The following is a 17,014-nucleotide window of genomic DNA, read 5'->3' as shown; positions in this document are numbered from 1 at the left end:
GAGAGTGTAGGACCGCCACAACAGATGCCATGACCTTGGTGAACACCCGTGGGGCTGTCGCCAGGCCGAAAGGCAATGCCACGAACTGAAGGTGTTCGTCCCTGATGGCGAAGCGCAAAAAGCGTTGATGTTCGGGTGCGATCGGCACATGGAGATAAGCATCCTTGATGTCGATCGAGGCTAGGAAGTCTCCTTGTGACATTGAAGCGATGACAGAGCGGAGAGATTCCATCCGAAACCGTCTGGTGCTCACATGTCTGTTGAGTAGTTTGAGGTCCAGAACGGGACGGAACGAGCCGTCCTTCTTTGGCACCACAAACAAGTTGGAGTAAAAGCCGCGACCATGTTCCTGGGGGGGAACAGGGATCACAACTCCTTCTGTTTTCAGAGCGTTCACCGCCTGAAAAAGTGCATCGGCTCGCTCGGGGGGCGGAGATGTTCTGAAGAAACGAGTCGGAGGACGAGAGCTGAACTCTATGCTGTAACCGTGAGACAGAATGTCTCTGACCCATCGGTCTTGAACATGTGGCCACCAGGCGTCGCAAGAGCGGGAGAGCCTGCCACCGACCGAGGATGCGGTTCGGGGATGCCGAGAGTCATGAGGAGGCCGCCTTGGAAGCAGTGCCTCCTGCGGCCTTTTGGGGGCGTGACTTAGCCCGCCACGCATAGGAGTTCCTCTGGCCTTTCTCCGGCCTGCTGGACGAAGAGGATTGGGGCTTGGCAGAGGGACGAAAGGACCGAAACCTCGATTGTATCTGTCGTTGCTGAGGTCTCTTTGGCTTAGACTGGGGCAAGGAGGAGTCCTTTCCCTTAGATTCCTTAATAATCTCATCCAATCGTTCGCCAAACAATCGGTCGCCAGTAAACGGCAAACCGGTTAAGAACCTCTTGGAAGCCGAGTCTGCCTTCCATTCGCGCAGCCACATGGCCCTGCGGACTGCCACAGAGTTAGCGGATGCCACCGCTGTGCGGCTAGCAGAGTCTAAAACTGCGTTCATGGCATAGGAAGAAAAAACTGACGCCTGGGAAGTCAAAGACGTAACCTGCGGAGCAGAATTACGTGTAACCGCATTAATCTCAGCCAGACAAGCTGAGATAGCTTGTAGTGCCCACACGGCTGCAAAGGCCGGGGCAAAAGACGCGCCCGTGGCTTCATAGATGGATTTCATCAGGAGCTCTATCTGCCTGTCAGTGGCATCCTTTAGCGATGATCCATCTGCAACCGATACCACAGATCTAGCCGCCAATCTAGAGACTGGGGGATCCACCTTGGGACATTGAGCCCAACCCTTGACAACGTCAGAAGGGAAGGGGTAACGTGTGTCAGTAAGGCGCTTAGTAAAGCGCTTGTCCGGAACTGCTCTGGGCTTCTGGACAGCATCTCTGAAGTTAGAGTGATCGAAAAACGCACTCCGTGTACGTTTAGGGAACCGAAACTGGTGTTTCTCCTGCTGAGAAGTTGACTCCTCTACGGGTGGCAGTGGGGGAGAGATATCTAACACCTGGTTGATGGACGAGATAAGATCATTTACTATGGCGTCAGAGTGTCAGAGCCCTGAGCTGCGACGTCCGCCTCGTCCTCCAGAGAGTCCTCACGCTGGGAACCTGAGCAGCGTGAAGAAGTCGGGGAAGATTCCCAGCGTGCCCGCTTAGCCGGTCTGGGACTGTGGTCCGGGCCGGAGTCCTCCACATGAGACCTAGGGCCCCCCCCTGGGAACATGCTGCGGCGCGGGCAGAGAGGGGCCTGGGGGTGAAGATCCAACAGGGCCCAGGGCCTGTGTAGGGACCAGTCTGGACTGCAAGGCTTCAAGCAGCTTGGCAGACCATTTGTCCATAGACTGAGCCATGGAATGTGAGAGTGACTCAGAGAGTTTTTCAGCAAAAACTGCAAACTCTGTCCCTGCCGCCTGGACAGGGAGAGCAACGGATTCTACCTGAGCCGAGGGGCCCACTAGTGACCGAGGCTCTGGTTGTGGAAGCAAAACAGGGGTTGAGCATTGCTCACAGTGAGGGTAGGTGGAACCTGCAGGTAACTTAGCCGCACAAGAGGTACAGGTCGCAAAATAACCCTGTGTCTTGGCCCCCTTGCTCCTTGTGGACGACATGCTGTTGTCTCCTAGGAGAGTGATCACTGAGGGTATATGGGGAGGGTATACAGCCCGACCGAACAGAAATATATAAATATATATAGTATCTATTCCGGCACCCTGAGGGGACCAGCACCGGGTGACCGGTGTGGCTTACCGACCGCTAAAAAGCGGAGTGTGTGTCCTCCAGATTCCCTGCCTTAGGTCTCCCAGCGTTGCAGAGCTCTTTCCAGGAAATCTTCCACAGGCAGAATGCCAAAGAAATGGCTGCCGGAGCTCTCATGGGAGGAGAGAAGCCGGGGGCGGCGTTAGAAAAAGTGCGTGAATCTGGAGTCCCCACAGTGATCAGTGAAGGGGGGAGGAACATACAGGATGCCCTGGCCCTCACAGCCGACGTCAGGTCGGCAGTCCCGCCCTTATCCCTGATAGACAGGCCCGGGGGCGGGAGTTTTGCTACTAGGCCGCAATTGAAGCCGGGGACTAAATTTAATACCGCGGCCGACAAACAGGCGCGGTCGGCGCGGAAGTCCGCCGGCCGTCACAAAAAAGCAGCTGCTGCAGCGTCCGGGATGTAGGCGCTCCATGCACATCCCCCATGGGGGTACAGAGTACCTTAGTGATGCAGGGCCCGGTCCCTGAGGATAAACAAACTCCTGTCCGACAGATTCCCCCAGGGGCTGCGGAGGGAGCACGGTCCCATGACTGGATGACCGCTCAGGATCCCACTTCTCCCAGAGCCGCTAAGGGATGGTGAAGGAGACGGCATGAGGCTCCTGCCTTTGTACCCACAATGGGTACCTCAACCTTAACAGCACCGCTGACAAAGTGGGGTGAGAAGGGAACATGCCGGGGGCCCCGTGGGGGCCCACTTTTCTTCCATCCGATATAACTAAAATGAGAAGATGAGTGGATGTGTGCCTCCTTCCACACAAAGCATAAAACTGAGGAGCCCGTGATGCACGGGAGGGTGTATAGGCAGAGGGGAGGGGTTACACTTTTTAAAGTGTAATACTTTGTGTGGCCTCCGGAGGCGGAAGCTATACACCCAATTGTCTGGGTCTCCCAATGGAGCGACAAAGAAAGGATCAATATGGGATCTGTTATAACGTCAACGTTTCAATCCGATAAAATGGAATTGTGACGTTACTGTGAACGTAGCCTTGTATCGTCTTAGAGGGGGATGTCTGATGAAAACAAGTTATCACTTATCCAGATGACAGACAATGACCAGTTGGGGTCCAACTGCAGGGACTAATAATGATCGACAGAATCGGGACTTTGTTGCAAACAGGAAAATTTTATCCCAGTTACAAAACGGAGATGCCAAGCCCCACTCCATTCATCTCTGTGTGGCTGACACAAAGAGGAGTGCAGCGCTGGTCAGCCATCGGGAAGGAGTGTAGCAGCGGTTTGAACAGGGGGACTACCTAAAAGTGCCCCCATTCTGGAGACTGGTGCTGGTGCAGATCTCAGAGGTCGGACCCCGACCGATCAACGTGTGGATAGATGAGACTTTTCCTTCACCGGAGAACCCCGTTAATGTACAAACATTAAAACATAAAAAGTATATCTCACTGGTTTCTTTTCTTCATCTGAGTTGTTGCCAAAGTCTTCTTCTGACTCCTGTGGGTGGAAACAATTAATATTTTGGTTAACATTACAAAAAAACCAATAATCCGTTATACAAACAGTAAGAAAAGACATGAAAACGTGAACTACAGCAAACACTGGACAAATAAAGACAAAACCAGGTATACACTGCTCCAATACTGCATAAAAAGCAAATGTCTTCAGGAAGTAACAGCGAGGGGTGTCGGCATCACAGTCACAGCAGTGCGGTAATACGTCTGCATAACAAAACTGTGTAATCTGGTGCAGAGATCAGATTAGTAATAGAATGAACACTAAATCAGAGAGCGATTCAGAGGCTGAATATTTTTAAAGATGTACAAACCCTTCACTAGATCTAACAGCCACCGAGGAGGGTCATTATAGCCCACAGTCATTCCTTGCTAGGCTGACAGCAATGCTTCACAACGAGCAAAATTTACATTTATAGAGTGTCACTGATAACCAGAGATGTAGCCTGGCTTCACCCAGGCCAAAGATTTTGTTTTCTGTCACTCTCATCCAGGCAAACCAGACAACCTGCTTTGCTCTAATGAGGAGCAAGCACACTCAAACATGTGTCTACAAATGCATTTTCTGCTTTGGATTTTTATCTTAAAATGGAACCTGTCACCTACTCACCCGTGGGGCACTCTGATGGACGTCGCTGCTCTCGGGTCCGGCGTGACCTTGCTTTATGTGAATGACATGTCCAAGTCATCCACACAGTGCTCTCCATTGCACTCCTGCACACACAAACTTTGCTCTGCCCTGCTGAGGGTAGAGCAAAGTACTGTAATACACAGGCAGTCTTTAACCTTTCCTCAAACCTGCACATTACAATATTTTGCTCTACCTTCAGCACACAAGAATGGTTTTTTAGCACCCCGACTGTTAAGATCACATACACACGTTGAGTATTTGGTGAGTTTTTACCTCAGTGTTTGTACCCAAAACCAAGAGTGGGTGATAAATACAGAAGTGGTGACATGTTTCTATTATACTTTTCATCTGATTGTTCCCCTTTTGGTTTTGGCAACAAATAGGGAGGTGAAAAACTCATGGTGTGGATGCGGCCTTCCCCAGCACCTAAGCCTTCAGCCTCACTGGCTATGCCCGCACAGATTATTATTTTCATGGTAACAGGATTAATAATGATAACTGCAGTTATCAGTGATCTTCTTCCACATGGTTATTATAGGTCAGAAAAGAAAGGCAAACTGTGAGAACAGGCCACAGTAAGGCAGCCATAAGACAGATAATAATGTTTCCTACAAACGTCAGCACAGGGGACATGGTGACCAAGCTGTAAGCGATAAAGGAAAAACAAAATAATACCTCATCATTATCTTTGTCCTCTTCCTCCTCACTGTCAATGGCGCTCCCCCGATCATTTTCTACAGACCCTTCTGTGGGAACAGAAAAGCATCATGAGTAATAAGCGCTGTACAAGAATCCCACACGGAGGATTGATCCCCGGTCTCTGGCCAGATGCTGCTACCCATATAAAGTTTATGGAGAACAGAATCTGCCCCAAAAGGGTAGGAGCAAGCTCTTCATACTCACCGATGACCGGGCGGCTGTCACACTGCTCCCGCGGCGGCTCTCTCATCTTCCAGAGCCAGCTCATTATTGAATCTCGTATTCACTCCTTCCCTGCTCACCGGTGGCTGTGATTGGTTGCAGGCAGACACACCCCCACGCTGAGTGACAGCTGTCTCGGTGCAACCAATCACAGCCGCCGGTGGGCGGGTCTATAGCGTACAGTAAAATAAATAATTTAAAAAAAAAACGGAGTGCAGTCCCCCCCCAATTTTGATAACCAGCCAGGATAAAGCCTCACAGCTGGGGGCTGGTATTCTCAGGCTGGGGAGCCCCACGTTATGGGGAGCCCTCCAGCCTAAAAATATCAGCCAGCAGCCGCCCGGAATTGCCGCATCCATTAGATGCGACAGTCCCGGATTTTCACGGCTCTTCCCGTTGCCGTGATGCGGTGGCAATCGGGGTAATGAAGGAGCTAATGGCATCAGCCCATAACTGACACTAAGTCCTAGTTTAGTGATGGCAGGCGTCTATATGACACCCCCTCATCACTAAACTGTAAGTGAAAGTAAATAAGCACAAATACCCCAAAAAGCCTTTATTTGAAATAAAAGACAAAAAAGCCCCCTCTTTCACCACTTTATTAACCCCTAATAACAGCCCTCCAGGTCTGACGTGATCCACAAGATGTCCCATGACGCTTCCAGCTCTGCTACACCTGGCACTCACAGTGAGCGCCATAGACCATAACTGCTCACTGTGAGGGTCAGGACGCAAGTGAAGTGAGACGCTGGGATCAGCGGTAACTTCACTCATGTGCTTTGCAGTGACAGGTGGAGGACTCCAGCGGTCACTGCACATCAGCTGACTGAAGTCACCGCTGATCTTATACTCCCCTTCTCCTTCCTGCGAGGCTGCCACCGGACACTGCTCTCCTGCTTCCAGGCCGCTCATGCATATGCAGTTATGCAGTGCACAGCTGACCCGCAAACAGCAGAGCGCCGGAGGCAGCCGCGCGGGACAAAAGCACGTCCTGGAGACTTCAGCACCACGGACAGCAGGAACGGGGAGAACTGTGAGATCCCGCAAGGAACAACCTGCGGCAATTCCACACCAAATCCGCACCAATACGCAACATACCGCATGCGGATTTTGGTGCGGATTAGCGGCACATATCAGCTGATCAGTTCATTTCAGGCATGTTGAAAATTGGCATACATTTCCTTCCCATGACAGCTGCCATTGACGGAGAGACACATCCTTATATAGATAAGAAAGTTGGAAGGTTTCATGTGCATTGGAGTAGTAAACAGGACAAAATCTCTTAAAGGGAACCTGTCATGTTGAAAAGGGTATCTGATCTGTAGGCAGGATGTTATAAAGGAGGAGCTGATCAGATCGATATATGTATTTGTAAGATAAGTTTAATTAAAATCTGCATTTTATGTAATGAGTCCAGTGGGCGGTCCTACTAAGTGCAGACAGTCTTCCCGTTATGACTGTGCATGCATAGATGGCTGTCAATCACTAGTATGTCCGTCCACTGGACTCATTACATACAAGCATAGTGGACTTCAATAATGAATTCATAAGTTATACTGATTGTTTTTCAACAAACATATCATCCTGCTCAGCTTCTCTTCTCTATACCGTGCTGTCCACAGATCGGCCTGCAAAGAACATGTGACAGGTTCCCTTTAACAAAGTGTATGTTAATCTCTCCTATGGGTAGATACCGTAATACATGCACAAAAATATTACCTTCACTTGACAGGTCCCCGAGACCTACATCCTCTTGCTGCATGAATAACTGGGAGCCAATTAAATACGGTAACGGGCGATCTATGTATAAATCCTGAAAACAAACCAGACAGAAACTTGTTATTCGGATGCATTTGTTTTAGCAAATCAAAACTTCAGACTCCACAGTGTTCTTAAAAAATTTCTCCTGAGTTTACGAATACATCATATGTGGTTGAAAACAACTTTTGAGACAGTGCGAAGCGAAGAATGGAAACAGCGCCATATTGCACTGCTGATTTTGCTGGAATAGTTTGGGGTGCTATGTCACATTGGCAAAGTTCCTAAGATGCCAGAAAAGAAGAACCCCCATAAGTGACCCTACTTTACGAACTACACCGATCAATGAATTCATCTAGGGGTGCAGTGATCATATTGACACCACGTGGGCCTCACAATTTTATAACATTGGGAGGCGAAGAAAACATAATTGCATTTTTACCACTAACATTTTGGTTTTAGCCCCAGATTGTCCATTTTCACATGGGGAAACGGGTAACAATGGCAATAAAATGTGTTGTACAATTTATGCTGAGCGGGGCATTACGTCATATATGGCTATACAGTATTGCTTAGCCACAAGGCAAGACTCAGGAAAAAGAAGGGAATTTTGTTTACTTACCGTAAATTCCTTTTCTTCTAGCTCCTATTGGGAGACCCAGACAATTGGGGTGTATAGCTTCTGCCTCCGGAGGCCACACAAAGTATTACACTTTAAAAAGTGTAACCCCTCCCCTCTGCCTATACACCCTCCCGTGGATCACGGGCTCCTCAGTTTTGGTGCAAAAGCAGGAAGGAGAAAACTTATAAATTGGTCTAGGGTAAATTCAATCCGAAGGATGTTCGGAGAACTGAACCATGAACCAAAAGAACAATTCAACATGAACAACATGTGTACACAAAAGAACAACCAGCCCGAAGGGCACAGGGGCGGGTGCTGGGTCTCCCAATAGGAGCTAGAAGAAAAGGAATTTACGGTAAGTAAACAAAATTCCCTTCTTTGTCGCTCCATTGGGAGACCCAGACAATTGGGACATCCAAAAGCAGTCCCTGGGTGGGTAAAAGAATACCTCAATAAAAAGAGCCGAACGGCCCTCCTCTTACAGGTGGGCAACCGCCGCCTGAAGGACTCGCCTACCTAGACTGGCGTCTGCCGAAGCATAGGTATGCACTTGATAGTGCTTCGTGAAAGTGTGCAGACTAGACCAGGTAGCTGCCTGACACACCTGCTGAGCCGTAGCCCTGTGCCGCAATGCCCAGGACGCGCCCACGGCTCTGGTAGAATGGGCTTTCAGCTCTGAAGGAAGCGGAAGCCCAGAAGAACGGTAGGCTTCAAGAATCGGTTCCTTGATCCACCGAGCCAAGGTTGACTTGGAAGCCTGCGAACCCTTACGCTGGCCAGCGACAAGGACAAGAGCGCATCTGAACGACGCAGGGGCGCCGTGCGAGACACGTAGAGCCGGAGTGCTCTCACCAGATCGAAAGAGTGCAAATCCTTTTCACATTGGTGAATTGGATAAAGGCAAAATGAAGGTAAGGAGATATCCTGATTGAGATGAAAAGTAGATACCACCTTAGGGAGAAATTCCGGAACCGGACGCAGAACCACCTTATCCTGGTGAAACACCAGGAAGGGGGCTTTGCATGACAGCGCTGCAAGCTCAGACACTCTCCGGAGTGATGTAATTGCCACTAGAAAGGTCACCTTTTGTGAAAGACGTGATAAAGAGACATCCCGCAGCGGCTCGAAAGGTGGTTTCTGAAGAGCCGTTAGCACCCTGTTAAGATCCCAGGGTTCCAGCGGACGCTTGTAAGGTGGGACTATGTGGCAAACTCCCTGCAGGAACGTGCGGACCTGCGGAAGCCTGGCTAGATGCTTTTGAAAAAATACGGAGAGCGCCGATACTTGGCCCTTGAGAGAGCCGAGTGACAAACCCTTGTCCATTCCGGATTGGAGGAATGAAAGAAAAGTGGGTAAGGCAAACGGCCATGGAGAGAAACCGTTAGCAGAGCACCAGGATAAGAAGATTTGCCAAGACCTGTAATAGATCTTGGCGGACGTTGGCTTCCTGGCTTGTCTCATGGTGGCAATGACATCCTGAGATAACCCTGAAGACGCTAGGAGCCAGGACTCATGGCCACACAGTCAGGTTGAGGGCCACAGAATTCAGATGTAAAAATGGCCCTTGTGACAGCAAGTCTGGGCGGTCTGGAAGCGCCCACGGCTGACCCACCGTGAGATGCCACAGATCCGGGTACCACGACCGCCTCGGCCAGTCTGGAGCGACGAGAATGGCGCAACGGCAGTCGGACCTGATCTTGCGTAACACTCTGGGCAGCATCGCCAGAGGAGGAAACACATAAGGCAGTCGGAACTGCGACCAGTCCTGAACTAACGCGTCCGCCGCCAGAGCTCTGTGATCCTGAGACCGTGCCATGAATGCCGGGATTTTGTTGTTGTGCCGTGACGCCATGAGATCGACGTCCGGCGTTCCCCAGCGGCGACAGATCTCTCGAAACACTTCTGGGTGCAGAGACCATTCCCCCGCATCCATGCCCTGACAACTGAGAAAATCTGCTTCCCAGTTTTCTACGCCCGGGATGTGAACTGCGGAGATGGTGGAGGCTGTGGCTTCCACCCACTGCAGAATCCGCCGGACTTCCTGGAAGGCTTGACGACTGCGAGTGCCGCCTTGGTGGTTGATGTATGCGACGGCAGTGGCGTTGTCCGACTGGATACGGATCTGCCTGCCCTCCAGCCACCGCTGAAAAGCCAATAGGGCTAGATACACTGCCCTTATTTCCAGAATATTGATCTGAAGGGAAGACTATCGGAGTCCAGGTTCCCTGAGCCCTGTGGTGGAGAAAAACCGCTCCCCACCCTGACAGGCTCGCGTCCGTGGTGACCACAGCCCAGGTTGGGGGTAGGAAGGATTTTCCCTGCGATAGAGAGTTGGGAAGGAGCCACCACTGAAGTGACGTCTTGGTTGCAAGGGAAAGAGAGACGTTCCTGTCGAGGGAAGCCGACCTCCTGTCCCATTTGCGGAGAATGTCCCATTGGAGCTGCCGTAGATGGAATTGCGCGAACGGCACTGCCTCCATCGCTGCCACCATCTTCCCCAGGAAGTGCATGAGGCGCCTTAAGGGGTGTGACTGACTCCGAAGAAGTGATTGCACCCCTGCCTGCAGAGAAAGCTGTTTGTCTCGCGGTAGCTTGACTACCGCTGACTGTGTATGAAACTCCATCCCGAGGTAAGTCAGTGATTGGGTCGGTGTCAACTTGGATTTTGGGAAGTTGATGATCCACCCGAACTGCTGGAGAGTCGTCAGAGCGACTGTAAGGCTGTGTTGACACGCCACCCGAGAAGGGGCCCTGACTAGGAGATCGTCTAGGTAGGGAATCACCGAGTGGCCCTGAGAGTGTAGGACCGCCACGACGGATGCCATGACTTTGGTGAAAACCCGTGGGGCTGTCGCCAGGCCGAAAGGCAATGCCACGAACTGAAGGGGTTCGTCCCTGATGGCGAAACGCAAGAAGCGTTGATGTTCGGGTGCGATCGGCACGTGGAGATAAGCATCTTTGATGTCGATCGATGCTAGGAAGTCTCCTTGTGACATCGAGGCGATGACCGAGCGGAGAGATTCCATCCGAAACCTTCTGGTTCTCACGTGTCTGTTGAGCAGTTTGAGGTCCAGAACGGGACGGAATGATCCGTCCTTTTTAGGCACCACGAACAAGTTGGAGTAAAAGCCGCGACCACGTTCCTGAAGGGGAACGGGGGTCACAACTCCTTCTGTCTTCAGAGCGTCCACCGCCTGAAAAAGTGCGTCGGCCTGAGCGGGGGGCGGAGAGGTTCTGAAGAAACGAGCCGCAGGATGGGAGCTGAACTCTATCCTGTAACCGTGAGACAGAATGTCTCTCACCCATCGGTCTTGAACATGTGGCCACCAGGCGTCGCCAGAGCGGGAGAGCCTGCCACCGACCGAGGATGCGGTTAGGGGATGCCGAGAGTCATGAGGAGGCCGCCTTGGAGGCAGTGCCTCCTGCGGCCTTTTGGGGGCGTGACTTGGACCGCCACGCATAGGAGTTCCTCTGGCCTTTCTCCTGCCTGCTGGACGAAGAGGATTGGGGCTTGGCGGAGGGACGAAAGGACCGAAACCTCGATTGTATTTTCCGTAGTTGAGGTCTCTTAGGTCTGGACTGGGGTAAGGAGGAGTCCTTTCCCTTGGATTCCTTAATAATCTCATCCAATCGTTCGCCAAACAAGCGTTCGCCAGAGAACGGCAAACCGGTTAAGAACCTCTTGGAGGCCGAGTCTGCCTTCCATTCGCGCAGCCACATGGCCCTGCGGACTGCCACAGAGTTAGCGGATGCCACAGCTGTACGGCTAGCCGAGTCTAGGACTGCGTTCATGGCGTAGGAAGAAAAAGCTGACGCTTGAGAAGTCAAAGACGCAACTTGCGGAGCAGAATTACGTGTGACAGCATTAATCTCAGTCAGACAAGCCGAGATAGCTTGGAGTGCCCACACGGCTGCAAAGGCCGGGGCAAAAGACGCGCCCGTGGCCTCAAAGATGGACTTCACCAGGAGCTCCATCTGCCTGTCAGTGGCATCCTTTAGCGATGAGCCATCTGCCACCGATACCACAGATCTAGCCGCCAATCTAGAGACTGGAGGATCCACCTTTGGACATTGAGCCCACCCCTTAACGACTTCAGCGGGGAAGGGGTAACGCGTGTCAGTGAGGCGTTTAGTAAAGCGCTTGTCCGGAACCGCTCTGGGCTTCTGGACAGCGTCTCTGAAGTTAGAGTGATCGAAGAACGCACTACGTGTACGTTTGGGGAACCGAAACTGGTGTTTCTCCTGCTGAGACGCCAACTCCTCCACAGTAGGAGGCGGGGGAGAGAGATCCAACACCTGGTTGATGGACGAGATAAGATCATTCACTAATGCGTCCCCCTCAGGTGTATCAAGGTTAAGGGCGACGTCAGGGTCAGAACCCTGAGCTGCGACGTCCGCCTCGTCCTCCAGAGAGTCCTCAAGCTGGGAACCCGAGCAGCGTGAAGAAGTCACGTGATAGTATTTTGAACACGCCCCTATCACGTGACAAAAGGGACGTCATCCCTGGAAGCAGCCCATACAGTCTAGTATCTACCCTGAGCACAGTGTGACCGCTGGTGAGGTTTGCGCGCTCACGAGATTATGGGCGGGTACTTGCTGATAACAATCACAGCCCCGCCCATAATCACTTGCCTGCGCACACGTCACCAGCGGTCACACTGCTCAGTCCCGTGAGACTGGCACTGGGCGTGCGCGGGGATGGCTGGAGCAGTGGGCGGTGTATCAGCTATGGAAAGGAGCAATAGGGGAAGGCATACAGGACCAGGGGGCAGAATAACGGACGCCAGAGAGCCCGCCCCGTGTCACATTTACAGTATCTGAATACAAAAAGGTACCACTTTATAAACTCTTTATTTTGGTCTCACATGGGGCACAATAATAACAGGGACCTTTCTAGAATGCAGCCCAGGAGCTGCAGAGGGGGAATCTTTTAGGTTTTGGGTGAAATTTCTGCTGACAGGTTCCCTTTAAGCAAAGATCCCGGAGGCGACTACATGTGCACAGCTCCTGTGCCTGCATGATCGCCAAGATGTACCGGTTTGTCCATTTGCGGGAACGCACAGCAACATAGGACGTACCAGTACGTCCAATGTCAAGAAGAGGTTAATAAGCATATCAAAAAAGAATTGATTTTAAAAGATTTTTCATGCAGGATAGGTGACTGCTGATACCTGCATCAATCTGCAGAATTGGGAACTTTTATCTTTTCTTTAAAAACGGAGTGATTGGAGCGGCTTTTAGGCATCCAACCTTTCATTCTCTATAGGGATGTGAGAAGAAGGGAATTTTGTTTACTTACCGTAAATTCCTTTTCTTCTAGCTCCTATTGGGAGACCCAGACAATTGGGTGTATAGCTTCTGCCTCCGGAGGCCACACAAACTATTACACTTTAAAAAGTGTAACCCCTCCCCTCTGCCTATACACCCCCCCGTGCATCACGGGCTCCTCAGTTTTGGTGCAAAAGCAGGAAGGAGGAAACTTATAAATTGGTCTAAGGTAAATTCAATCCGAAGGATGTTCGGAGAACTGAAACCATGAACCAAAAGAACAATTCAACATGAACAACACGTGTACACAAAAGAACAAACAGCCCGAAGGGAACAGGGGCGGGTGCTGGGTCTCCCAATAGGAGCTAGAAGAAAAGGAATTTACGGTAAGTAAACAAAATTCCCTTCTTTGTCGCTCCATTGGGAGACCCAGACAATTGGGACGTCCCAAAGCAGTCCCTGGGTGGGTAAAAGAATACCCCGATAAAAAGAGCCGACAACGGCCCCCTCTTACAGGTGGGCAACCGCCGCCTTAAGGACTCGCCTACCTAGACTGGCATCTGCCGAAGCATAGGTATGCCCTGAGTGTTTCGTGAAAGTGTGCAGACTAGACCAGGTAGCCGCCTGACACACCTGCTGAGCCGTAGCTCGGTGCCTCAATGCCCAAGACGCCCCTACGGCTCTGGTAGAATGGGCTTTCAGCCCTGAAGGAATCGGAAGCCCAGAAGAACGGTAGGCTTCAAAAATCGGTTCCTTGATCCACCGAGCCAAGTTTGACTTGGAAGCCTGCGACCCCTTACGCTGGCCAGCGACAAGGACAAAGAGCGCATCAGAACGGCGCAGTGGCGCCGTGCGAGACACGTAGATCCGGAGTGCTCTCACTAGATCTAACAAATGCAAATCCTTTTCACATTGGTGAATTGGATGAGGGCAAAATGAAGGTAAGGAGATATCCTGATTGAGATGAAAAGGGGACACCACCTTAGGGAGAAAGTCCGGGACCGGACGCAGAACCACCTTATCCTGGTGAAAAACCAGGAAGGGGGCTTTGCATGACAGCGCTGCAAGCTCTGACACTCTTCGGAGTGATGTAACTGCCACTAGAAATGCCACCTTCTGCGAAAGACGTGATAGAGAGACATCCCGCAGCGGCTCAAAAGGTGGTTTCTGAAGAGCCCGTAGAACCCTGTTTAGATCCCAGGGTTCCAGCGGCCGCTTGTAAGGTGGGACTATGTGGCAAACTCCCTGCAGGAACGTGCGGACCTGCGGAAGCCTGGCTAGACGCTTTTGAAAAAACACGGAAAGCGCCGATACTTGTCCCTTGAGAGAGCCGAGAGACAAACCCTTGTCCATTCCGGATTGAAGGAAGGAAAGAAAAGTGGGTAAGGCAAACGGCCAGGGGGTAAACCCCTTATCAGGGCACCAGGCTAAGAAGATCCTCCAAGCCCTGTGATAGATCTTGGCGGACGTTGGTTTCCTGGCCTGTCTCATAGTGGCAATGACCTCTTGAGATAACCCTGAGGACGCTAGGAGCCAGGACTCAATGGCCACACAGTCAGGTTGAGGGCCGCAGAATTCAGATGGAAAAATGGCCCTTGAGACAGCAAGTCTGGTCGGTCTGGGAGCGCCCACGGTTCACCCACCGTGAGGTGCCACAGGTCCGGGTACCACGACCTCCTCGGCCAGTCTGGAGCGACGAGGATGGCGCGGCGGCAGTCGGACCTGATCTTGCGCAACACTCTGGGCAGCATTCCAGAGGAGGAAATACATAAGGCAGTCGAAACTGCGACCAATCCTGAACTAAGGCGTCCGCCGCCAGAGCTCTGTGATCCTGAGACCGTGCCATGAATGCCGGGACTTTGTTGTTGTGCCGAGACGCCATGAGATCGACGTCCGGCGTTCCCCAGCGGCAACAGATCTCTTGAAACACGTCCGGGTGAAGAGACCATTCCCCTGCGTCCATGCCCTGGCAACTGAGAAAGTCTGCTTCCCAGTTTTCTACGCCCGGGATGTGAACCGCGGAGATGGTGGAGGCTGTGGCCTCCGCCCACAGCAGAATCCGCCGAACTTCTTGGAAGGCTTGACGACTGCGAGTGCCGCCCTGGTGGATGATGTACGCGACCGCCGTGGCGTTGTCCGACTGTATGCGGATCTGCCTGCCCTCCAGCCACCGATGGAACGCCTTTAGGGCTAGATACACTGCCCTTATCTCCAGAACATTGATCTGAAGGGAGGACTCTGTCGGAGTCCAGGTTCCCTGAGCCTTGTGGTGGAGAAAAACCGCTCCCCACCCTGACAGACTCGCGTCCGTCGTGACCACAGCCCAGGATGGGGGCAGGAAAGATTTTCCCTTCGACAGAGAGGTGGGAAGAAGCCACCACTGAAGAGAGGTCTTGGCTGCCAGAGAAAGAGAGACGTTCCTGTCTAGGGACGTCGACCTCCTGTCCCATTTGCGGAGAATGTCCCATTGGAGTGGACGCAGATGAAACTGCGCAAAGGGAACTGCCTCCATTGCTGCCACCATCTTCCCCAGGAAGTGCATGAGGCGCCTCAAGGGGTGTGACTGGGCCCGAAGGAGAGATTGCACCCCTGTTTGCAGCGAACGCTGTTTGTCCAGCGGTAGCTTGACTATCGCTGAGAGAGTATGAAACTCCATCCCGAGGTAAGTCAGTGATTGGGTCGGAGTCAATTTTGACTTTGGGAAATTGATGATCCACCCGAACCTCTGGAGAGTCTCCAGAGCAACGGTCAGACTGTGTTGACATGCCACCCGGGAGGGTGCCTTGACTAGGAGATCGTCTAAGTACGGGATCACCGAGTGGCCCTGAGAGTGTAGGACTGCCACAACGGATGCCATGACCTTGGTGAAGACCCGTGGGGCTGTCGCCAGGCCGAAAGGCAGTGCCACAAACTGAAGGTGTTCGTCCCCAATGGCGAAACGCTCGGGGGGCGGAGATGTTCTGAAAAAACGAATCGGAGGACGAGAGCTGAACTCTATCCTGTAACCGTGAGACAGAATGTCTCTCACCCATCGGTCTTTGACATGTGGCCACCAGGCGTCGCAAAAGCGGGAGAGCCTGCCACCGACCGAGGATGCGGTTTGGGGAGGCCGAAAGTCATGAGGAGGCCGCCTTGGAGACGGTGCCTCCGGCGGTCTTTGGATGACATGACTTAGACCGCCATGCAGAAGAGTTCCTCTGGCTCTTCTGTGGCCTGTTGGACGAGGAGGATTGGGATCTGGCTGAGGGCCGAAAGGACCGAAACCTCGACTGAATTTTTCGTTGCTGAGGTCTCTTTGGTTTGGGCTGGGGTAAGGACGAGTCCTTTCCCTTGGATTGCTTAATAATTTCATCCAATTGCTCGCCACACAATCGGTCGCCAGAAAAAGGCAAACCGGTCAAGAACTTCTTGGAAGCAGAGTCTGCCTTCCATTCGCGTAGCCACATGGCCCTGCGGACTGCCACCGAATTGGCGGATGCTACCGCTGTACGGCTAGCCGAGTCCAGGACAGCATTCATGGCGTAGGATGAAAATACCGACGCCTGAGAAGTCAAAGACGCTACTTGCGGAGCAGAGGTACGGGTGACCACATTAATCTCAGACAGACAAGCTGAGATAGCCTGGAGTGCCCACACGGCTGCAAAGGCTGGGGCAAAGGACGCGCCTATGGCTTCATAGATGGATTTTATTAGGAGCTCTATCTGCCTGTCCGTGGCATCCTTGAGCGATGAACCGTCAGCCACTGCTACTACGGATCTAGCCGCCAGTCTAGAGACTGGAGGATCCACCTTGGGACATTGAGCCCAACCCTTAACTACGTCAGAGGGGAAGGGGTAACGTGTGTCATTAAGGCGTTTAGTAAAGCGCTTGTCCGGAAAAGCTCTGTGCTTCTGGACAGCATCTCCGAAGTTAGAGTGATCGAAGAAAGCACTCAGAGTACGTTTGGGAAACCTAAACTGGTGTTTCTCCTGCTGTGAAGCCGACTCCTCTACAAGTGGAGTTGGAGGAGAAAGATCTAGCACCTGGTTGATGGACGCTATAAGGTCATTTACTATGGCGTCCCCTTCAGGTGTATCAAGATTGAGAG

At 52.1% G+C, this 17,014-nt stretch overlaps 1 protein-coding gene across 2 annotated transcripts in view; it reads right to left on the bottom strand.

The window, feature by feature from the left end:
• Positions 1 to 17,014, bottom strand: part of LOC142311000 (WASH complex subunit 2-like) — a 236,907-nt gene that overhangs the window by 190,429 nt on the left and 29,464 nt on the right. For both annotated transcript variants that reach the window (XM_075348954.1, XM_075348955.1), the window contains exons 5-7: positions 6,999 to 7,092; positions 5,034 to 5,104; positions 3,663 to 3,710 (exon numbers count right to left, since the gene is read on the bottom strand). In XM_075348954.1, coding sequence (XP_075205069.1) covers positions 3,663 to 3,710; positions 5,034 to 5,104; positions 6,999 to 7,092 — 213 coding nt within the window. The remainder of the gene's footprint in view (positions 1 to 3,662; positions 3,711 to 5,033; positions 5,105 to 6,998; positions 7,093 to 17,014) is intronic.

This window comes from Anomaloglossus baeobatrachus, chromosome 5, assembly GCF_048569485.1.
Source record: "Anomaloglossus baeobatrachus isolate aAnoBae1 chromosome 5, aAnoBae1.hap1, whole genome shotgun sequence".
NCBI lineage: Eukaryota > Metazoa > Chordata > Amphibia > Anura > Aromobatidae > Anomaloglossus > Anomaloglossus baeobatrachus.
Note: the sequence above shows the minus strand (reverse complement) of the source record. Positions and strands in the feature narration are given on the sequence as shown.